Source organism: Heloderma suspectum, chromosome 3 (genome assembly GCF_057233095.1).
Source record: "Heloderma suspectum isolate Gila_16-S chromosome 3, 16-S_ref, whole genome shotgun sequence".
Lineage (NCBI taxonomy): Eukaryota > Metazoa > Chordata > Lepidosauria > Squamata > Helodermatidae > Heloderma > Heloderma suspectum.
In genome coordinates, this window is record NC_139460.1 from 174542252 (window position 1) to 174566261 (window position 24010).

At 44.3% G+C, this 24010-nt stretch overlaps 1 protein-coding gene across 1 annotated transcript in view; it reads right to left on the reverse strand.

Annotated features, from left to right (window-relative positions):
* ENOX1 (ecto-NOX disulfide-thiol exchanger 1) overlaps window positions 1-24010 on the reverse strand; it is a 191282-nt gene that overhangs the window by 41119 nt on the left and 126153 nt on the right. Inside the window, exon 9 of the mRNA XM_084844936.1 lies at window positions 13707-13891. Within this exon, the coding sequence (XP_084701062.1) occupies window positions 13707-13891 (185 nt within the window). The remainder of the gene's footprint in view (window positions 1-13706; window positions 13892-24010) is intronic.

Consider the following 24010-nt stretch of genomic DNA (forward strand, 5'->3'; position numbering starts at 1 on the left):
TCTTAGTCTACGTAAATATTTACGTAGACTATGACGGCGAAAATAAAGGGGACTGCAAATAGCGTAGTGGGCGCGATTTGCGTTTCCCTTTATTTTCGCCGTAATAGTTTACGTAAATATTTACATAGACTAAGACGGCCAAAAATAAGGAATGCAAATGGCGGCGGCCGTAGCCGCCGCCATTTGCGTACGTGGTTTTTTTTTTATTTTGTTTTTACCCAGAGCCCTCCGTGGCCGGAAATCTGGCTGCAGACGGCTCTGGTCTGGGCCTGGCCAGCTGCTCCGCGGAGCACAGCTGGCCGTTTGAGGATTCCGAGGGGGAGGAACGGATCGCCTCCCCCCCCCGTCAAGGATTCCGGGGGGAGGGACGGGACGCCTCTCCCCCCACCATAAGCATAATCCGCGGAAAGGTAAGTGACTTTCGTACATCCGTATCTTCAAGTTACTCTCTTTCAAACGGGGATCAACTGCCTGCCTGAAGCTTAGTCCACGCTGCTGTTCCTTGCTTTAGCCGCTGGTGATTAGCATCTGAAAGAGTCATTAAGCTGTAATGGGATTAAAGCTTTGAAAATAATTCCCTTTCATCTGTGTCTTCAGTTGGCTATTGGAATCTACTGAGAGAGGCCGCCAAGGTGTTCCTGACAGCTAATCTCTGCCAGGTGCTGAGCCTGTGAGGGATAAGCTGGCTCCACTCCCACAGATTGCTGTTCCTCCTCAGAATCAGAACTGCTTTGTGGCTCTCTGGGCTCAGTTTCCACCCTGACATTGGTAAATTGAATGAGCACTGCAGGGGAGAACCAAAGCATTTGTGATGGGCTCTTAAAATAAACGGAATCCCACTAGTCTCTGCTGTTGTTTATACAGTAGAATTCATGGAGCATTTATAAAATTATCTCTGCAGTTAGTCAATGTAGCTGGCTCCCAACAGCCCCTGGGCTCAATCCCTTCCTGCAACCATCACCCACACGGCTCAGATCTCACCAGTGCACACAGAAAGCCACCATCTAAAACCCAACCTTTGGTGCTTCTGGAACAGTAAATATAGAAAGCATTGTAGACGCCAGCTGAATTACTCAGGCCTCTGCAATTAATATTGTCAGCGTGGCCAAGAATGCTGATGTGTGTACGGTGTGAAATGCTCCCAAGGAGACGGACATTCCAAGGGGGAATGCGGCGGCGGCATTGTCTGAATTGCTGCTAGCAGCACAAAGCCACCGCGTATTTTCCTCTGGGGACACTGGCACCTGTCGAAGTTCTGATAGTCACTGCTACTTGCAGGGCACAGATGCAATCTGGGACAATGCGGTGTGGCTGGGCAGGAGCGACCTGGGCCTTCCAGGTGCACCAGATCACATTCCCTCCCGCTGCCCTCTCTCTCTCGCACACCCTGCCCACACCCCAGCTGGCCTTGCCAGACACTGGAGCACTTCAGAGACAGGAGAAGGGGAAGAAGTGCAGAGCTGGTGGGGAAGTGTGGGTTGCGGTTGCCCAGCAAATTACAAAGGGGCCCCTCTGCACCTCCTGCAGAACCATATCAATGCCTTTAAATCGGAATTAACTTTCCCCTCCTCTCCATCCACACGGTACCTTTTAGACAAAGGGGCAGCTCTCAACACACATGTGCCTGCACACGCATTCAATCCTTGGTCTGGAAACCACCGTTGCTTAAGCTAGTAAGAAAAGCGTGGCCAAAGTGGCGAGTGGCGGTGGAACTGCCATGATCGGCAGCAGTCTAGTGGCATGCTCACTGCGGACGGCCCGAGGGGAACGACGCTGCATCAGGACCAGACGGTGCAGCCATCTTTTTTCAAAACCAAGAATGCCCCTGGGAACAATGCTATGTAGTGTTGCCAAAAATCTTTGGGAGCTCTTTCACCCCTACAAAGGGCATTTCTACATGAGGCTTTTATTGTGCACTCATGATTGGTCACTCATGGTTTTTTGCAAGTCCTTTACATGATGTCATCAACCTCCAAGACCCCTCCCATGCTTTCTGGCCATTATAGTGGTGTTATTCTCAACGGTGGAAACCTGATAAGAGATGTTATCCTGCTTCGAAGGGCAATACATTTCTGGTGAATTTCTGGAATCCTGCTATACTGCAATGCCATCTAGTGGCTGTATAATGAAATATATAGGACTTGCCCAGAAAGAACATTCCTGGAAAACACCATGTGTAGTATGTGGAGACCTTAATCCCGCAAGGAATCCAGAAGCAGAAGCCCTGGTAAGGGTGTAGGATTTTAGCCTTGTGTGGAGAAGCTCAAAATGTTTATATTTCAGCCCAGCATTATTCTTTTATGAGAGCTGATGTCGTATGGTGGCTCCACATATCTGACTGCTTGTCTGTGCTTCGACCTTTGCCTATTTCGTTACCTAGCTTTGACCTTGCCTGTTTCGTTACCTAGCTTCTTGGTTAGCTCCTTCACTCAGAATCTGCGGCAGCCAATGCAGGACAGGAGTGAAAAGAAATATGGTGGGATCAAGATTATAGAACCCCCTGCTAGTAGATATCCACTATACTCCTTTATTTTTAGATGACTACTGAAGACTTTATTGTTGTGTAAGGGTGCAATCCTATGCATGCTTGGACAGAAAATACTCCTACAGCTTCCAGCATGCCCCAGCCAGCCAACTAGGAGTTGTAGGACTTTTTTCCTGTCTAAACATGCATAGGATTCTGTCCTAAGTAAGCTTTTAGAACTTGATGTGGGTTGTCAGCTTTTAAACTTTTAATGTTGTTTGTTTATGCTCTTTTAACACCTTTTGTACCTTTGTGTTTTATTAATTTCTTTTAACTTTTTAAAACTTTGTTTTGATGTTTTGTTACATATTTTATGTTATTTATAAGCTGCTTTGGATACTTTGATTAGAAAGAGAGCCAGTGTGGCCACCCAGTGGTTAGAGTATTAGCCTAGGACTGGAGAGACCCAAAGCAAATCCCCACTCAGCCAAAAAGCTCTCTGGGTGACCTTGGACAGTCTCTCTCTCTCTCTCTCTCTCTCAACCTAAGCTACCTCACAGGGTTGTTTTGCCAGGGGGGCAGGGAATCACGTGTGCTGTTTTGAGCTCCTTAAAAGAGGGGAGGGATATCAATATAATAATAATAATAAATCATATGTGAATGCATGCACAAAATTAACTGATTTATTTTTGATGTAAGATGTGTGGATATTTTCATGGGGTCTGGGCATATATTTTACTCCCTTGATTTAACCTTTTAAACACATGTTTAGGTAGTTGAAAGCCTCCTTCTAAAGCAGTAGATGGAGGTAGGACTACCAGGAGAATAATTGTCTACTTCTAAGGTGGGCACAGATGGCAATGGCATTTGAATGAAGTTGAATTAAAAATGACAACAGTGGGCTGAACCTACCAGGATGGTTTCCTGTGTATAGTTGCCATTATTTTCAACGGATTTGTGAGACACTCCAAAGCTTGAGCCAAGAAGGAATCTCAGGCTAGAAAGTGTAGTGAGCTACCTGAGAGCTTGGGTGGAGTACAACATTGGGCTCTGCAGTTGGCAGGCAGTAAGAAGCCTCTGAATTGGCTAGGCCTGATATAAAAACCTGGCCTTCTGCCTTTGCCTGACCAACAGAGCAGGATGTTATGACTGCTGCACGTTATTCTTCATCAACTAACAACAGTTGAGCTGGACCCTAAGGTGGAGAATATGCCCTTCCAGTTGTGTTGTAGGTATGGCTACCCACAGCTCCTGCTTGGTCCTGACAGGACTTGCACAAGAGAACTTCCCAGTAGATTGAGCCCATTGTCCTCTGGAGTCATGAATACACCTCAGGTAGCTATTGTCCATATGTGATATGTATACAAGCCTTCAATCATTGTAGCAGGTAGCTCAGTGGTCGCAAGAACCTTGCTGGATCAGACCAAAGGTCCATCTAGTCTAGCATCCTGTTTCCCACAGTGGCCAACTAGATGCCTAGGGGAAGTTCATAAACAGAACATGAGGGTAACAGTTGTCTCAGTAACTGGTATTCAGAAGTGTAGTGTCTCTTAACATGGAGGTTCCATTTAGCCGCCATGGCTAATAGACACTGATAGATTTATCTTGCATGCATTTGTCTAATTGGTCTAGCCACAACAGCAATTCAGCACTCTCCTAAGATAGATTGGTTTTTATATCACAAACAGCCAACATATGGCAGCCTTGAATAATAGGAACACAACTTGCTAGCTATAGAAATGTGCATTAATAACAAAACACTCATGAGAACTGCCGTATCACCAAGGAAACAAGGCATGAAAGACAAGTCAAAGAAGCCAGCTTTGTGTCCTTTAGAGATTTCTTATAATGAGGTTGGGTAAACTGCAGCATACATGGATATTAGATCACAGCCAGTCCTAATAGAATACAGGATGTAGTATTAAAAATGGAGAAGGATTCATTTCAAAGGCAGCGTTTCACCAACTTGGCTGTTGATAATGACGTAAGAAGATAAGAAGAGTTCTGCTGGGTCAGACCAAGGGTCCATCTAGTCCAGCATCCTGTTTTCCACAGATGCCTTGGTGAAGCCCAAATGTGGAAAATGTGCACAATAGCACCCTCCTGCTCATGTTCCCCAGCAACAGGCATTCAAATGCATGCTGTCTCTAGTCCTGGAGATTGTATATAGCCATTGTGACTGGTAGCCATGGATAGCATTTTCCTCTTCAAATTTATCTGATCCCCTTTTAAAGCCATCCAAGTTGGTGACCATCACTATGCCTTGTGGAAGTGGATTCCATAATTAATGCTGTGCGAAAGAATTCTTCCTTTTGTCTGTCCTGATCCTTGCCCCCACCCATCTTCACCCAGTCAGCTTCATTGTTTGACCCTAGGTTCTGGTATTGTGAGACAGGAGAAAAAACCTCTCTCTCCCCACTTTCTCTGCACTGTGCATAATTTTATAATGACAACTGTTACACCTCTCTACTTTACAGAATAAATGGTCATTACGCTATTTAGTTGGCTCATGGGACTTTTAATGGAACTAAGGTTGTGACCTGACTAATGCAGTGACTGTTAGCACAGACCAAACATACTGTCTGTGTGACACCAGCATCTTCCCAGAAACTCAGGTGCACTTTGCAAAGTGAACTCTGTCCTGAGTAGTAGCAAAGTGCACTGTGGACCATCTGTTAATGGAAGTATACATAAACAATCTTGTGTAAACTGAAGGTGCCAAGCTGACCCAGAAGACATTCCACTTTCATTGGCTCAATTCTTTCGAATCTATTCTGGAAATCTATTCTAGTGCAGACGTAACGTTGTACTTTAAGGACTTTCATGTATCTTAGCAGCAGGTCTAGCAGCATAGTCACTCTTTATGTGCAACTGTTCCAGTACTCTCTACACACATTAAGAAACCATAAACAAAACAGTATTTGTGAATTTTAAGGAACAGATTTGATTAAGTCTGTGTTAATGTGCCTTATTTTATAATGGTAATATATGATTTAATCTGATCTGATTGGTGAGAGCTGTATATGGCTAATCTATTATAACAAAATAGTATTTTATGAGATTAAGTGGTGCTGAGACAGCTGTACTGAGTGGAACATCAGACATCATGCAGAAGCAGGAGAGGAAGTGCAATTGACGTGAGCTTTCTGTTTCTGTGTTTCCTGTGTAATGCTAAAGTAGGAACTACTGTATCTCTTGCATCAATTTAACCAACATGGAGCTAACAAACCAAAGACAATGTTCAAGTCATTTACAAGAGGCAAAGATCTATCTGTTGCCTATCGCCACTTTCTCCATCCCTGACCACCAGAGCAGCTGTGATGGAATGGAATGATAAATATTCAGAGTGAACCTGCCCAGCAATAGATGTTGGCAAATTTATTTTTTCTTTATTTTAAACATTTTTAGCAAATAATGCTGTAAGGGAAGTGAAAGGCCAATTTGGCAGGTTAAAAACTCATGCAGGGTCAAGGGGCTGGGTAATGGATGTTGTGTTGGCAGGGAAGGAGAACAGAGGCAGAGCTGGAAAAACGAGTAGGGGGAGAAACTTTCTGTGTGGCAAACTACAAGGAAGAATTAGCTTCATCCTGCTTTGCTTGTGAGCTTCTTTGGGACATAGGTTAGTCACTGTTAGAGAGAGAGTTCTAGACTAGATTGGCCTTGATTTTCACAAGGCCACTGAGCACTAAGGGACAAGGAGGCTGAAGGAGGACAGCAAGGAATACATGGGAGACAAAGGTCTGAGACACAGAGGGCCAAAAACAAGTAGCTGAAGGGGAGGCTGGAGGAAAAGCCCAGGCCCCCAAACAGAAGAGGTTATATATTGTCGGCAAGAAGGTATGGTTGAAGGGTGGTCATGTGTCTTCTTTTACAGAGGACTGTCCTCTGTTTTGAAGGCATCCTCTATTTGAAGGGCTGTCCAGTTAAAGTTCGGTTTAAAGATCACAGGTCACCTGGTCACAGCCTTCCATACTATGGTGAGCTGTACTATACTTCTTTTTAAATAATAATAATTTCTAAATTTGTATCTATACATATAAGTCAGCATATGCCATTTTATGCAAATGGGTGTCCTCTTTTTGGGTGATGCATGTACTGGAGGGGTCAATTCCAGGGATGTCTGTGACCAGGAAATCTGGTCCTTTTGGGGCCTGACGGCTCCCTGTGGTGCTCCTGACTTGGCTTGCATTTGTGAACTGAGCAGGGGATTTGTTCCTGAAATCTGGGAACTTTTTCAGGGTGGGGGCTGCATAAGAAGCAATTTGCACAAATTAAGCAAAGTATGGCCACAATTTGCGCAATTTGCACAAATTCCTTTGCACAAAGAACTGGAAATCCATGAACTGGCCTGACTCGATGCAGATCGAGTCAGTTTGCGGGAAAGCAAGCTGAAGTCTGGGGGGCCAAGCTGACTAAAGTTCAGTGAGCTTCAGCCCCCCTGGATGGATTCCTCTGACATCCCTAGGCAATTCACAGTGGCCATCCTAGATGGCTGAGCTAGAGAACACTGGTGGCAGGGGACTGCGAAGCAAAGAAGATTCATACTTCATACCCAATTTCATACTTGGGTTTGAATGTACCAGTCCAAGCTTTGTGACCTCAGCTGGAGTAATAAAGATGATGCTGTCTGTGAAAACACAGCAAATATGGGGTGTGAAGAAACTTTCTGCTGATTATGATATTTCTCTTTTTCCACTTGTATGTCTTTAATGTTTTTTAACAGGGCTTTTTCTAAACTTTCCCCATATATGGTTAAAGGAAGGGCCTGTTTCTTAAAACTGAAATAGTTTTCAGTCTTGTATGTGGAACCAGAGATCTCACCGCACAGATAAGCTGGCGGCAGGACCATTATTCTTAACAGTTATGAGAACAGCAATCTCTTGGGGCTTTGCAAAGTCATCTGGTAGTAATCAAAACCAGGCTTAAACATCCTCCTCTCGTGTGTGTGTGTGTGTGTGTGTGTGTGTGTGTTTTATCAGCTTTGGCCAAAGGCCTTGTGATATCTATATATTTTCAAACATATCAGAGAAGACAGATTAAAAATAGATGCTCAAAGATCTTAGCATTAGATGTCTAAAACCCTTGTAGGTGAATTAGTTTTCCCTCAATGGCAACATCCTGAAAACTTATTTATGAGAATCTAAAGCTGCTTTGTGTGAAATCAATCTGATACCATAGATTCATTTCAGAAAGTGTGTGTCTGGAAAGTATGTTTCTAAATAGATACTAAATGCAAGGAAATGGCTTGCATAGTATCAAAAGGTGATTTCTGACAAAGCTAACAATGAATTATTAGGACTTCTTTCTTGGGTATCTGCCAACCATGAAGGAGGGGTCTCATGTTTGGCTGAGAGGAGAGGTGGTTTGCTGCTCATTCAGGGCTTGGATAATGTTTGTATTGCGATCTTTGGGGACTTTGATATGTGTGAACGATACTATAAGGTGGCAGAAATTTGAAATGGTATGTAATAACTGTATACCTTATGCAAAGAAGAGTGGAACAAAAAGTGATAGAAATTCTGAAAGAGTAGCCATGAATGACCCATGTTAATATTTTGGAAGCACAATGAAGAGCCCTGCAGCATAAACTCTGCTGGAGGAAGGGCTTGAGCAAATAGGTGTGGGTAGAAGAAAAATAGGGCTCCCTGATACTCTGGCAGCAACCAAAGGGCCCACAGAAACCTGGAGCCAGCCCTGACAATTAGAAATAGGATGCTGGACTAGATGAACCACTGGTCTTACTCAGTGAGGCAGTTCTTATGCCCACGTGAATGCATTTAGTGGGATGGCGATAACTGTTTACATGGAAAAACAACCTATTATGTGAACCAGTCCTTATTTATAGTTGCCTCCAGTGAGATAGCTGGGGAAAAAGAGAGTGGTTGAGTGATGGGGAAAGGGAGCTGAGCTGCTTCATCAGCAGCCACGGTTGCCAGATCTCCTGCAATGGAGACTCAGGTTTGTGGTGTGGAGCCCAGCAGCTAAAAGGTGATGCCTCATAGTGCGGGGGATGGAGCATGCCCCTCACCTTGATCTCTGGCCCAAGAAACCCTTTATAATGCAACAACGAATTAGTCTAAGTAATGCAACAACCAGTCATAACAATTGTGGACTAGGGAATCCCATTGCCAAAGCAGAAGAACCAACCAAGCAGAAGAAGCCTGCCCGCCCCGCCCCCCATCCCCAGAAGAACAGACCAAGCAGAAGAAGCATTGTTGGGCACCAGCTGAAGCTCAATCAGAGCCTGTAAGTTCTGTAACATAGCTGTAAGAAGCCCCACCACCCCCTGCTGCTGACGACATGCCAGGTTGCCCCAATAACTCACCCTTCGCTCTTTTGGAATGTGGCAGAAGGGGCTTCATATCCATACACATGTACGTGTGTACGACTCCTCCACATGTGGAGGGACCCTGACCTAATCAGTGCCCATCTTTGTGGAGGAGTTCTACACATGTCATTGGTACACACATATAGCTCCTTCTGACATGTTCTGAACATGTGGAAGGTTAGGGGGTACAATAGCCAGTTGTGAGGTCAGGGCTAGCTCATGCTGCCTCACAGCCCCACTTGCTTGTTCTTTCAACACATTGAGGTTATTTTCTTGTGACACCCCCCCCCCCACACACACACACATCTTTTTCCGATGAAGGGGAAAGAAGGAGAGGGAACATGTCTGAGGTTTTACCTTGTTCTTTATCAACAGTCCTGCACACTCAGGCAGTGTATCCAGGGTAGGAGCTTTTCTTCCACCACCTTAGTTACAGGCCTTTTCTCTACCATGAGGGCAGTTGTCTGTGTGTAATATCCATGCTTTTCAGTGAGGCCTGCATGTGGACAATTTAATTGTGTAGAGGATAGCAGCCAAGTTTTCAAACATGGGCTTGATAAAGGTCTGTCAGACTTGGTTTAGATGTGAATAGTCCTAATTTAAATGCAAGGAGGATAGAATACCTGTCTGTTTTTAAGGCCAAGGGAATATGAAGGCTTCTTTCAGTGCTAAAGTGCTATAGTTTTATAATTCAATTCCATCTTAAGATCAGGTAAAGTGTATCTCATTTGTTACCATGGATACAGGATATAATTTCCATCTGTTTGTTAGAGACCTCATACTGGGTATGAAATTAAACTGTAACACAGCTTTATAGGGAGAATTAGCTCAAAAATGTGTAAGTGCAATGCCTGAACTGCCATTAAGTTGAATGGATTTTCATCTTCACACAATATCAATTGCAGGATTCCTACTGCTATCCATAAGGTACTGGTATCTAGAAGTGGGGGGGGGAATTTTTTTTATTTATTTATTTCCCAGTCCAGAAAATGGGAGGGGAAATCCTGAAAAGAAGAAATGGTAGCAGTAACTTGCGAATAAATCGTTGTTGTATTATTTACCTACTTTTTCAAAAGAGAAAATACATCAATTTTTTTCTGAAAGATGTCTTCCTGAAGTACAGGATTCTCTTGAAGATTCTTTCATTGTACAAGGAATGTGCTGTCCTTACTCAGTTGTTAGAGTTTAATTTACCCTCAGTACTTGAAGAGGAAATAAAACTGTAGAGGAATTAAAATGTCTTTATCCCAGCTAACACTTTGATTGTAGGGAAATCACATTTCCCCCATACTCAAATGTCAATATTTTGTTGCTAGGAAAGTGAAATTCTCCCTCAACTAGCCTGTCTTTTGCAACTGAAATTACCTCATAGAATGAGGTTACGTAGTTGTCATCGGCATCTACTGGTTAGTAGCTGTGACATTACACATTCGCCAATGCTTGAGCCATTTCGATCTGTGTGTGTGTGTGTGTGTGTGAAATTTTTAAAAGTCATTTCTTTTTCTTATTTTAGAGTCTCAGTGCTTCCTGCTTTACCTCTCCAGGAGTACCATTCAGGTAGTATGTATCTTTTTAAAACGGTATGTCTGCATATGGGGAGGGCAGAAATATGATAGATATTAGCAAGACTTCTCTCTCTCTCTCTTTCTCTCTCTCTCTCAGCATTGCCCTGATATTTCATTAAGCTTCTCCCCCTGCCCTGATTTTTAAATTGACTTCGTGAAAACACATTCTCCCTATCCATCACTGGAGAGCACATACCCTGATTGAAAAAAAAACCACGCAGGTAATTTCCCTTCCCCTCCAGCACAGCTATTCCCTCCTCCATTCCCCCCCACCCACCTGCCAGCAACAAGGGTAAACAGCACTGACCTGTAATGCAGAGACAAGATCTTAGGGATGTCAGAGAATTCCGCCACGGATCTTGGTGAGGCCGAATGCCAGTGCATTCGGCCCCCTGAACTCCGTGGCGGAACAGCCTGCCACCCCCCCGCCACCCCTGCGGATCCCCCCCGGGACGAGACTTACCTGGGGCGGATCTTCCGGGTGGCGGTGGCTCCAGCGGCGGCTGGTCTTCCGACCAGCTGCCACCACCACCATTTCCAGTCTTGTAAAAAAAAAAAAAAAAAAAGACGTGATAGGCTACGTAAAGATTTACGTAGCCTATCATGGCTAGGGATGGCGGAGAATTTCTCCATGAATCTCCGGGAGGCCGAATGCCAACGCATTCGGCCCCCTGAAATTGGTGGGGAAATTCTCCGCCAGCCCCCCGCCCCCCCCGGGATGGGACTTACCGTGGCCAAATGTCCCTCTCGGCAGCGGGTCCCGGCGGCGTTTCGGCGGCGTTTCGTCGGGGGCGGCGGCCGGTCTCCTGACTGGCTGCCGCCGCCGCCATTGCAAAAAAAAAAAGTAAATTAAAAACACACACACACACACCCGTGATAGGCTACGTAACGATGTACGTAGCCTATCACGGCTAGATTTCCAAAGTCAGCCATGATAGGCTACGTAAATCGTCACGTAGCCTATCACGGGTGACTTTGGGGAAGAAAAAAAAAGCGCGTACGCAAATGGCGGCGGCCCATGGGCGCCGCCATTTGCGTTCCTTATTTTGGAACGTCTAGTCTACGTAAACATTTACGGAGACTACGGCAAAAATAAGGGAACGCTATTTTTAAATCTTTACGTAGACTAGACGTGCCAAAATAAGGAACACAAATGGCGGTCCCATGGGAGCTGCCATTTGCGTACGTGCTTTTTTTTTTTTTTCAAAGTCACCCATGATAGGCTACGTGACGATTTACGTAGCCTATCATGGCTGACTTTGGAAATCTAGCCGTGATAGGCTATGTAAATCGTTACGTAGCTATCACGGGTGTGTGTGTGTGTGTGTGTGTGTGTGTGTGTGTATTTTACTTTTTTTTTCGCGGCCGGGTAGACGGGGTGCTCCTACCCGGCCTGAATTTCGCCGGCGAGGGATGGGGCGCCTCCCCGCCGGCCTGAATTTCAGCCGGGTGAGGCGGGGCGTCTCCCCCCCCTCGCCTGAACTTCGGGGGGAGAACCAAAGCGCCTCCCCCCCCCGTGAAGCAAGCTTCGAGAACAGGTAAGGGACTTTCGTCCATCCCTAATCATGGCTGGGTTTAAAAAAAAACAAAAACACACGACGTGATAGGTTACGTAAATCTTTACATAACCTATCATGGCTGGGTGGGTTTTAAAAACAACAACCGCGTATGCAAATGGCGGCGGCTACGGCCACTGCCATTTGCGTTCCTTATTTTTGGCTGTCTTAGTCTACGGAAATATTTACGTAGACTATGACGGCGAAAATAAAGGGGAACGCAAATAGCGTAGCAGGCGCTATTTGTGTCCCTTTTTGATTCGCCGTTTTAGCCTATGTAAAGATTTACGAAGGCTAAAACGGTGAATCAAAAAGGGACACAACTAGCGCCTGCTATGCTATTTGCGTTCCCCTTTATTTTCGCCGTCATAGTCTATGTAAATACTTACGTAGACTAAGACAGCCAAAAATAAGGAATGCAAATGGCGGAGGCCGTAGCCGCCGCCATTTACGTACACGGTTCTCCCCGCCCCTAGAGCCCTCCGCAGCCGGAAATCCGGCTGCGGACGGGGCTGGGCCTGGCCGGCTGCTCCGTGGAGCTGCCGCGGATCACAGCCGGCCATCGAGGATTCCGGGGTGGAGGAATAGATCACCTCCCCGCCCGGCCAGGATTCCGGGGGGAGAGACGGAACGCCTCCCCCCCCACCATCAACATAATCCGCGAAAGGTAAGTCACTTTCATACATCCCTACAAGATCTTGTGTGGCTCGCTCACAGAGGTTTTGTTTTTTGGGTAGGTGTTGGGGTGTCAGTTGGTTCAATGCACTATGACTATGTTTTTGCAAGCTGGAGAATTTGGAGAACTACTATCAGTCAAATGTGCCCCCAGCATGTAAGTCTATATCTAGATGGTGAGGAGGGATTTTCAAATAGCCTTATGACCTAGCATTAGTTAGATCCTAAGTATGTGACAGCGAGTACAGTGAGCTCATTGCTCCAAGAGGAGCATGGCTCTAAGTAGTGCCTGTGTAGTCCATGTGGTTAGCGGTGCATAAATTAGCTGTCTAGTGGCTGCTCTCAGTTACACATGTGGCCCCCAGAAAGTTTTAATTTGGGGAAATATTTTAAAACTATAGATATGGCAAGACCCCACCAAGGTTCAAAGTTCAAGTTAATATGTACTTTGAATAGTTTACAGCTGTAGCTCAAGAGCCTTTCCGAACAAGGTATTTATTGTGCACTCATGATTCCGCACTCACTGTAGTTTGAAGGTGCTATAAACTACACCATCATCTTCCAGGGCCTCTCTCATTCTTTGCAACCATTATAGTGAGGGGGCGGGGGGCAACAAGGAAAGTCTGGTATTTCCATGAACAGTGGCATGAAAGCCTAGTGTATTTGTACAATTCCACTATACCACAGCGCCACGTAGCAGTTGTGTAATGGAACATACAGAAAGGCATAAAAAGAAAACCTGCAGAAAAAAATGTCTAACAGAACCGATCTTAATCCTAGAAAGAACCTGGAAGCAGAAGCCTCAGTAAAGCGGCGGATTAAAAGCCTCTTGTAGAAAAGTCCTAAATCTAACCCAGTGTAACAGTGTAACCCAGTGCTAAATTCAGTAACATACCCATATTGTTAACTGACTTTGCCTGTTTAATAATGAGCACAGTTTATGTATTGCATTTATAGCTTTTCTGCAACCAACTAAGGTGGTTTACAAGAATACAGACAAGAATCCCACCATGGTAGTCGTTACGGGCTTTAAAAAGGGGTGGTTTTTTTTGCAATAGCAACTTTAAATTTTAGTGGCCAAGATTCAGAACATGGCATTGCAATTAGGACAGTAGTACCTGCTGCATGCCTTGTAATGTTTGCTGCAAGAACTGCAGTTGTTGGTCCTTTGTCAGGCTTTCTTCTGTTCGAAATAGCTGCCCTTTCTCTTGTTTTAGGAGTTCCACCTCATTTCGGTACGCATCCAGTTGCCATCGGAGACTGTCATTCTCTTCCTTAAGTGCATATGCTTGGGCAGCTAGTGCTGAGAGAAGGAAAACACTCTGGTAATGAATATAATGGAACCACATACGACAGATAACATGCTGGGTTTAGCCAGAACAAATAAGGCACCTTTGAGTTGCAGCTGTTCTCATTAGAAAAATTAAATTTGGTACATTTTTGGAATGTGTCTTCTTTTCTAGAATTCTAACGTTCCACAGAGGTGTCTGAAGATGACCTAGCCCAACCTGCTGCACTGAAAGAGAAATTCCTTTGCTTGATAGTGCAGGCTAAAGGTGGGCACCTCATGGTCCATTGGCCACATGCAGGCCCCTGTTGCCCCCCCCTTTGAAAAAAAAAAGAAAAAAAAGTCCCAGCAGCAGACCACTATGGAGGCTCGCTAAGGACAAATTTAGGTTGTTTTCAAGCTAATTATTTTGCTGCCACAGGAGGGGGGAGGAAATTAGCCCCCGGACCACCTGCCCGCCCATGATGTATGCCAACACATAATCTCATATAAGCTAATTTTCAGCACCACACAGGTAGAGCATAGAAGGGACCAAAGTGCATTATGACAGACATTATAATTTGTGCTAACCAGTGTTGGGCTGGGAGATTGGGGTTCTACTCCCCACTCGGCCATGGAAGCTCACTGGGTGACTTTGGGCCAGTCACAGACTCTCAGCCCAACCTACCTCACAGGGTTGTTGTTGTGAGGATAAAATGGAGAGGAGGAGGACGGTGTAAGCTGCCTTGGGTTCCTTGCAAGAGGAAAAAAGGCAGGATATAAATGCAATAAATAAATAAATAACTTGGAACCCAAATCCTGATTTGGGCTTCCAAACATACACCAGGTAAACCATGATTTTTAGAGCTACTTGTCTGCTTTCATTTTCTTTTAGCACTCAGCTTCATAAATTCACTCCATGGTTCAGCAGCCCCTATAAATGGGGAGAGGGGCATAACTACAGCTCATCAATTCAAGTACCCTGCCAAATCATAGCTAATACAAGCCATAGTTTATAAACCAACTTTCAAGCTTCCTTAACTATGTTTTGGTGTGATGTCTGTATTGAGCCTGAGATTCCTGAGGAGAAATGACAAAATTAGCAAAACAACCAGAGATGGCTCAAGCAAGCAAGTGATTTACTGAGCTGGGTAAATATAATCTGAAGAAAAATTCCTTCCTGACTCCAAATAAGTCAATTCTGTCTGTCAAGCAGAAGTCAATCTTCTGAGAACTGCTTCACACATTACATAAAAGCTTACTCCATAACCTTTGAAGTGTGGTGCAAGACCTCAAGTGCTACCTGATCAGTGTTAATTTGGGCAAAAAGGGCACTCCTGTCACACATCAAATGATACTACAAAGCACATTCTTTTTCCTGCAGGGAGATGATCTCCATATAAGAAAAATATAACATGTGAAGAGGCACTAAACTCTCTGGCCTCGTCACTTTCTTCCTACCAGATCTGCCACCTCCGGTTAAAGCAGTACCTTGATCTTAAAAAGGAAGAAGCTTCTCCCATTCTATGATTCATTTTATAATCTGGTGTTTCAGTAATGAAGATCCGGAGGAATTTCTTCCTCTTATGTAGGTATAGTACATAAGAGGAAGAAATTCTGCCTGATCTTCATTACTGTAGCACCAGATTATAAAATGAATCATAGAACGCCCCTTAGAAGCTTATCATACGCCTTTCTGAAACAAATAAAAGCAAACAAGGTTTGTTGTTCTTAAGACTGATTTGGAATATTTTGGTCCTCTGTTAATAAGTAGCAATATTTTGAACTCTATCTTAAAGGTCAACTTACATTCCTTTGTCCTCAAAAGTATCCTAAGTTATCTAATAATTGTCTTAAAGAGCCTTGTGCCTGTCAATGACTTCTCCGTTATTGGATTGGCTCGGTGTAGTATGAATATGGCCAAGCTAAAATGGTTCAGTCTGATTTCCCTGGCTCAGCATAATGTAATAAACTTATTTTATTTATTTTATTTATTCCATTTCTATACCGCCCAATAGCTGAAGCTGAAGCTCTCTGGGCGGTTCACAAAAATTAAAACCAAACAACTATTTAAAATATATAGAACATTAAAACCACAATATAACAATACAACCACAATAAAACCTAGCAGCAGTGCAGGAGTTTAAAATACAGATTTAAAACAGCAAAGCTAAAAATTTAGAAAGCTAAATTGCTAAAATGCCTGGGAAAATAAAAAGGTCTTCACCTGGCGCCGAAAGGAATACAATGTAGGCGCCAGGCGAACCTCACTAGGGAGCTCATTCCAGAGCCGGGGTGCCACAACAGAAAAAGCCCTCCTCCTAGTAGCCACCCACCTCACTTCCTTTGGCAGGGGCTCACGGAGGAGGGCCGCTGATGATGATCTTAAGGTCCGGGCAGGCACATATGGGAGGAGGCGATCCTTCAGGTAACCTGGGCCCAAGCCGTTAAGGGCTTTGAATGTTAACACCAGCACTTTGAATCGGGCCCGGAAATGGACTGGCAGCCAGTGCAGCTGGAAAAGTACTGGCGTAATATGAGCTCGCAGGCCAGTCCCTGTTAACAATCTTGCTGCCCTATTTTGGACCAGCTGAAGTTTCCGGACCGTTTTCAAAGGCAGCCCCACGTATAACGCATTACAGTAATCCAGACGAGAAGTTATCAGAGTATGGATCACTGTAGCTAGGCTATCTCTGTCCAGATAAGGATGTAGTTGGTATACCAGCCTAAGCTGATAAAAGGTGCTCTGTGCCACTGAGTTCACCTGTGCCTCAAGTGACAGTTCTGGATCCAAGAGCACCCGCAAACTATGAACCTGATCCTTTAGGGGGAGTGCAACCCCCTCCAGAACAGGTTGAATATCACCTAGCCGGGCAGACGAACCACCCACTAACAGTACCTCCGTCTTGTCTGGACTGAGTTTCAGTTTATTAGCCCTCATCCAGTCCATTACCGTGCCCAGGCACTGATTCAGAACAGCCACTGCCTCACCTGGTTTTGATGAGAAAGAGAGGGAGAGCTGGGTGTCATCTGCATATTGATGGCACCTCAGCCCACACCTCCGGATAACCTCCCCCAGCGGTTTCATGTAGATGTTAAACAGCATGGGGGATAAAATAGAGCCCTGTGGAACCCCATGGCACAATTGCCATGGCACAGAGCAATAATCCCCCAGAATTTCCGTTCCAAAACCAGGCCTGAAGCCCGATTGAAATGGATCTAGATAATCCGTTTCATTCAAGAGTGCCTGGAGCTGTCCTACAACCACCCGCTCAAGCACCTTGCCCAGGAAGGGGATGTTGGCCACTGGCCTATAATTGTTAACATCCTCTGGGTCCAGGTTAGGCTTTTTCAGGAGTGGTCTAATTACTGCCTCTTTTAAAGCGGCAGGCACCACTCCCTCTCTCAAGGAGGAATTTAAATTGCAAATTATTTATTTATTTATTACATTTCTATACCGCCCAATAGCCAAAGCTCTCTGGACGGTTCACAAAAACTAAAACCACAAGTACAGATTAAAACAATATAAAATATAACAGCTTAAAACAATATAAAGCACAACCAGAATAAAACCTAGCAGCAATGCAAAGATTTAAAACACAGTAACAAATTTAAAACAATAGAGCTAAAAGACTAGAATGCTAAAATTCCTGGGTTTCAGCCACTCTATTCCATCCCACCCCCACACATACACAGAATTTTCCTCTCCACCACCCCCTCCTCCAACAGTCTGTCAGCATTATGTGCTGGTTGAGCATGGTCCATCTTCACTGGGCTGTTCTGAGGGGTTCATCACACAGAGCTTTTATCCTGCTACTGAGATGGCTCTCTCTCGGACGTTGGCGGGCTCTTTAGATGATGCTGTTATCCTCCAGGATGTCTGCCGCCATTTCCTCTAGCCTATCTCATGGTTTCCCCAAATGCAAAAAATGTGGTATTTTTTCCAGCCCATGGAACATGAGCGCCATGACCTCCTTGTGGAATTCTCCAATAGCGGAAGAAACCGCTGTGTCTGCCTGCTGCGGGTATTTGTTTTCAGTTGTTGGGGGCACAGTCAGGATGAGATTTGACAGGAGCAAGGGCAAGAATCTCCTGCCGATTGTGTCGCCTGCCTCTGCATTTCTCAGCTGGAGGGAGTAGAGGGTAAAATGCCTCCCTGCAACAAAGGGAGACATATCTGATCCCCCACCCCACCAAGCTCAGAAGCAACGTCCTCTGTTGCTTCAGAGCACCCTATTAAGTTCAGTGGGGCTTACTCCCAAGTAAGAGTGCTGAGGGTTGCAGACCTACAGGGTAATCTTATATCTACTCTGAAGTAAGTCCCATTGAGTTCAATGTGGCTTACTCCCACATAAGTGTGTCAAGGGTTGCAGACTTACAGCACAATCTTACATTTTATGTCTACTCAGAAGTAAGTCAGAGGTTTCCTGGGGGCTGTGAGAAAACAGTACAATAGAAGTTAAGCTACTAAAACAAGACTCCACACATACACACCCTCTGCACACATGACAGGGAGGGAGGGAGGCACTCCCTCAGTTCAAACCATGTGGCTGCCATGTAAAGAAGCCTTTCCTAATCCCGCAAAGAAACCGACAGCAGGAAGCTTCGGAAAGGATGTGGGTTTTTGTGGGGTTTTTGCTTAATGTAGAAACACTCTGAGTTTCCTCCCTTCCTTTTGGTTGTCCCCTCTATTTTAAGGTTTGTGTGTGTCTGTGTGAGGTGAACCAAATGTACTGAAAGAATTGTGGAATTGGCAATGGATCTATCCAGAAGTATGTACGCAGGTTAAAAGTTCAAATGGTTTATGATTGTCTCTGATGAATAGGTTGAACAAAAATGTTTCCTAAAATGACACTGGTTCATAATTTCCATTAGCTCCATCACTGGGGAAGTTAGCAGTACAATTAATACGACCTCATATTTGCAGATAAATGTAGTTTCCTTGAAGTTTTAAAGGTGGTGAAATATTTAAGCATCTCCAAGGCCTAATGAAAAGGGGTTTGGAATCAAAAATAAGAAGGTACCTAAGAAGAAATCCACTTTGATCCCCCCCACCCACCCAATTTTCATTTACTAAGATCATCCAAGCACTGTAGTGACTGAAGTTATTCTACATTTGAGGAATATCAAATGGCCATTCACATGGCCATGAAGTATAATTTGCCACCCCTCTCTTACATGAACGGTATCACAGAATTAAATTACATTGACAGCACAATCCTATATAAGAAAGTCTCATTATGTTTAATGGGGCTTACTCTCAGATATGTGGGTATAGGATTGCAGCCTAAACTGTGGCCACAATTCAGAGAGCTATTTCTGAAGGGAAAAGGCTCAGGTTCTTCTCTAGAATGGTTGATTTATCTAGGGAACAGCTGGAAGACCAAGACACACATACACATTCAGTCTTGCTAACCGCAGATTGCAAATTGGCAGCAGCCACCTCCGTGCGCCTGTTATTAAGGTCCATGCACCATGTGGCAGGACAGTGAACATACATTAGCATTCCCAGAGCAAAGCATTCACATGCCCCACAGCTCTTACACCACTAAGGTATTAGAAAATCTCCCTAGTGCACATGTGGGCCCTGTGAAGCATATGCATGTGCACTAATGGCCAAATGGCTGTGCTGTTGTTTATTTCTGATCTCGTACCTTCCAATTGTGCAAGAGAATGACATTCAAGTCCTGGGTGTCATGTGATTCTCTGAATAGGCATTACGTCTATTGATGCGTATATTAATTTTAATGGAATATTTCTATTCTAGCAGGAGCCACACGTCCAGATCAATACCTCTTATCCTCTTCACATTACCTTTTGCCCTCCTCAAGCTTTACAACTTTATCTATCTAAGGTCTACAATAGGACCTCAAAGGTGAAATCTGAGATTTCCCCTATGGATTATTTTCTCAGTCTTTGGCTTATGTTTAGTCAGAGAAATGACAGAATAGAACAAAATTATATAAAATGCAAATGTTTGGAAAAAATGTTGGCACTACAGAAACATTACTGCATTAGTAGCATTGAAAGACACTTAAGACATTTCCTTAGGAAGCTTCATTTGGCCCCTTTTCAATTTAGAATGGCAGTTTTATTATCATAACTGATAGCAGGTGTTTGTGGAGAAATCGATTAGTATGCAGAGATGGAAATTACATTTAGCAAATGAATTGCACCGTCTGCAGTGTAGGCTGAAATTTGTGTAGCAAAATGCAGGAAGCTATAAAGCAGCATTATTTAAATAAATTATTTGAGCATAAATATAGACAAGGGATGGAAAGTGTGTTATCTAGCATTTTAGGGACATTGTTATAGCCCTATAGGCAAATTTTCCTCTTGGTTCTTTCCTTCCTACATCCGGCAACAACAAGGATTGTTTGGCTTCACAAATATTTTATAGAATTTATTCTGGGACTGTGATAAAATCCCATCATTATGAAGGTGTAATTAAATTCATAACCACAACCAATTCTATGATCATTTGTAACTAGGGGCACGTTATTGATTCACACTACTGATTATATAATTTTCATGTTCATTATTATGGAATCTTTAATTGTCGTTTGAAAAGAGCAATATCGTTAAATTACAGAGAGCATGAACTTCAAAGGACACCTGAACATACTTCAGAAAAGAGTCCATTTCCCTACGCAAAACAGGAAGGTTGCTAAAAAAATTACCGACTTATCTACTTACTGAGAAATTGGAAAGGCTTAACAGTAGCAATTGAAGGCAGGCTATGGAAGGGAAGGTTAAAAAAACCTGACTGTGTTAGCTTAGAAAGAAGAAGATTGGGGGAGGGAGATACAGTAAAAAAATTCAAATATTATTTCCTATACCTACTGAAGATAGACCAAGAAACAGTGGCCATAGGCAAAGTCACTAAAAGACCCACAGTGTTGCTGCTGTGCCACAAGGGTTTGGATGTACTTCTTATTCAAGCAATCTATGCTTGAATAGGAAATACACATATGCTTATAGCAGTATTAATATTTGTGTCTAAAGCCCTGACTGAAACCATTTTGCCTGTGGCTAAAAGCCATTCCTTTGGTCTACTGACCTCGATCAACTTAGAGATAAACCACCAGTCTAAGGGAGTCAGTAATCTGTGCCTTCCCTTTGATCAAGCCTCTCAAGTCAATAGGTCAATGTGCTTGCTCCATCTATTGTGCCTTTCTTCCGTATAGAAGTGATGGGTCATTAAGCTTAACCAATAGCTATACAAATTGATTTTCCAGGTTAGACAAATCTACCAGGGGAAATGTTTATTCCCGCTTTCTTTGCTTCATCTATAGTACTCCTAATATGAATAAAGGAGGCCCCACAGTTCAGTGGTAGAGCATATGATTTGCCTGTTGAAAGCCATGCAAATCTAATCCCTGGTAACTCCATTTAAATATCTCAGTCAACAAGGCTAGGAAAAGATCTCTGCCTTCTCTGTTGGAGCACTGCTGCCAGCCAGGGTAGACAGTGCTGGACGAGATGGACCAGTGTCTCAGCATCATACTTTTATATATTCAGCAGCAAACTTCACAGCACAAATGTACACACATTTACATTTAAGTCATTCTCACTGTGTTCAGTGGAGCTAACTCCCAAATAAGAGTGCATAGGAGTGTAGCTGAAGGCTTGCGTACATTGGTGGCATTGCCTTAGTGGAAAGGGATCCCCACTATGTACTGCAGCCCTCTGTGCAATATCCCATTCTATTCGAGGTTCCCCCAACCCTCAAATGAAGCTTTTTCTAGGGGACAGATGACACATGTGGGTTGGGGAGACTGACAAATATGGGGTGTCCCAACCTGGGTGAGAGGACATGCTTTCTGCTAAGGCAAAGCCACCATAGGATACAACTCTAAGTCTGATTCCAATATGATTTCCCCAGGAATAGCTTTACGGCTGCCTGTAAACCAGTTATCTTTGTTAGAAACAGCCAAGGATGCATTCTCTCAGGCTACCAGAGGGGGCAATAAACAACACTACACACTATTGTAAAGAAACAAACAAAAAAAGTACTGGAAGGTGGAATAAAAGCCGGTTCTTACAAAGAGAAGATGGTGTCAGCTTTTTTGTGAGAGATCAGAGGCAGAACACGGTAAACTACTTTTCGGGCAGGAGCCGCTTTAGCTCCAGGCACCACCGCTAAGGCTCTCTAGTTTGCCTTATTTGCTTTAGCAGTGGGCTGCCTGCTGTAATCTGGGCTACCAGAGGAGGCTTCAGGGGTGGGGATCAGGAGAGCCTTTGGGGGCCTTTCCCAGGATGTGGGGGCCTCTCCTCTCCGCCCCCTTCCCTGGTCAAGCGATGCCTCTGTGTACTGGACTCAACTGGAGACTGTTTCAGGCCTCTCCTCCCCCTCCCGCTCCATGTCATCCAAGGCATCATCCGTCACCCAGCAGGCAAATTCTGGCAGGCTCACTGGTCTTTGGATTAAGATGGATTTTTTATGTTACTGAGAGAGTATTGTGCTCTACTCAGTGCTACAAAATCTTCCAGCGCAAGTCCACGTTGTTCTCTCTCTCTTCCATGCATTCCAGGTCCCCTCCACCTCCAGAGGCCGCACAGCTAGCCAATCATGTTGCTCTTTGCCTCTTAGGTTCCCTCAGCCCACAACTACTTTGCAAGATTGCTCCTGCATTCTGCTCTTCCCCCTTCACTACCTTGCAGCGATGAGTAGGTCTCCTGACTCCCCACCCCCAAAGCCTCCTCTGATAGCCTAGTTCATAGCAGGTGGCCCACTGCTAAAGCAAACAAGGCAAGCTACCTCCAGGAAGGGGGGGGGGGATGAAAGAGAGAGGGAGAGAGATGCACTTGGGGTGACTGGGAGCCACCAGTCACCCTCAGGCCTTGCAGTGAAGAGCACTGCTGTAAGCCATATGAACATGATGTCAGTCTTATATAAAAAGCAGCTCTGAAATGCACTCAGAGGTTTTCAGTCAACAAAAACTATAAATGTCAACAATATATGACAAGGTTTTGATTGCTGGTGTAAGCAGCAAGCTTTCCTTTTTCACTGAAACTAAGCCTTTTTTGAAATTGGACCTGTAATTTCTAACCACAATGACTGGGTCCTAATGACACTCTGTGGCTTGCTGTACGTTATTTAACCCACGATGAGTTGCAGCACCTGTGAGCACCAAGATAAATATGCAACCCCTGCTCAGGAATTGTCCTGTCGTGCGAGTGTGGGTTATGCGAGGGTTGTTTAACCCTTGCATAACCCTCACTCACTAGGTTCACATGACACGACAACTCCTGAGCAGGGGTTACATATTCAAAATGACAGCCGCACACACCCCGCAGCCTCACTGTGGGTTAAACTGTCATGTTTTGTGAACAGCCCCAATAAATAAGGCTGGCAGTCTTTTTTTCCAAGTTTCAGCATCTGAATTAGGGCAGTGACTAGATAGGAAATATATTTCTAGTCTTTCTAATTTCTGTTGCCTGATTTTATTATTCTCTCTCATTTCTCATAAATAAATTGCTTTGATAAACTATTCTGGAGTTCTGCCCTGGGTAATTCTGAATATATCATCACCGAACATCCAGAATTGCCTCTGCTACTGAGAGGACTTCAACATTCAGGAGTGGGCTGAAGACACTGGATAGTCTTCAACTAAATGGAAGAGAAGGTAGGAAGGCAGATACATTACCAGTTTCCAAATATCAACTAGCTTGGATCAAAGCACTGGTAGGTAGTGGCAGCTAATTACCTTTCAATTGAGGAGTTAGCATTAACGCAGGCTAGCCTCACCTGGGATTGGTCTCTTTAACATCACCCTAGAAAACATAAGGCTGAGTGAAGATAGATGAAGAACCTAACAGAAACATGAACTCTCCATGGCATGCCCTATCTCAACAGGCTACAAATGTTCTTTTGCCTAAGAGAGTATAAAATACAGGCCCAGTTCTCACTGAGGTGGCGAACCTGTGTGTGGATCTCTTCAGACCGCAGGTGGATATTCACATGACCGAATGCTCCTCCTAACAAAAAAATTCCCTGTGAACTCTTCTCTCTGACATCTAGTTTTCTATGTGGAGATAATATTTGTTTGTTTTGGTATCAAGGAGAATTAAGTTCTGTGATCCCCATTTGTAGTCTGAAGTGGTAAAATCCAGACATCACATTAGTGAGAGAACTAGGCCTCAGATTACCAA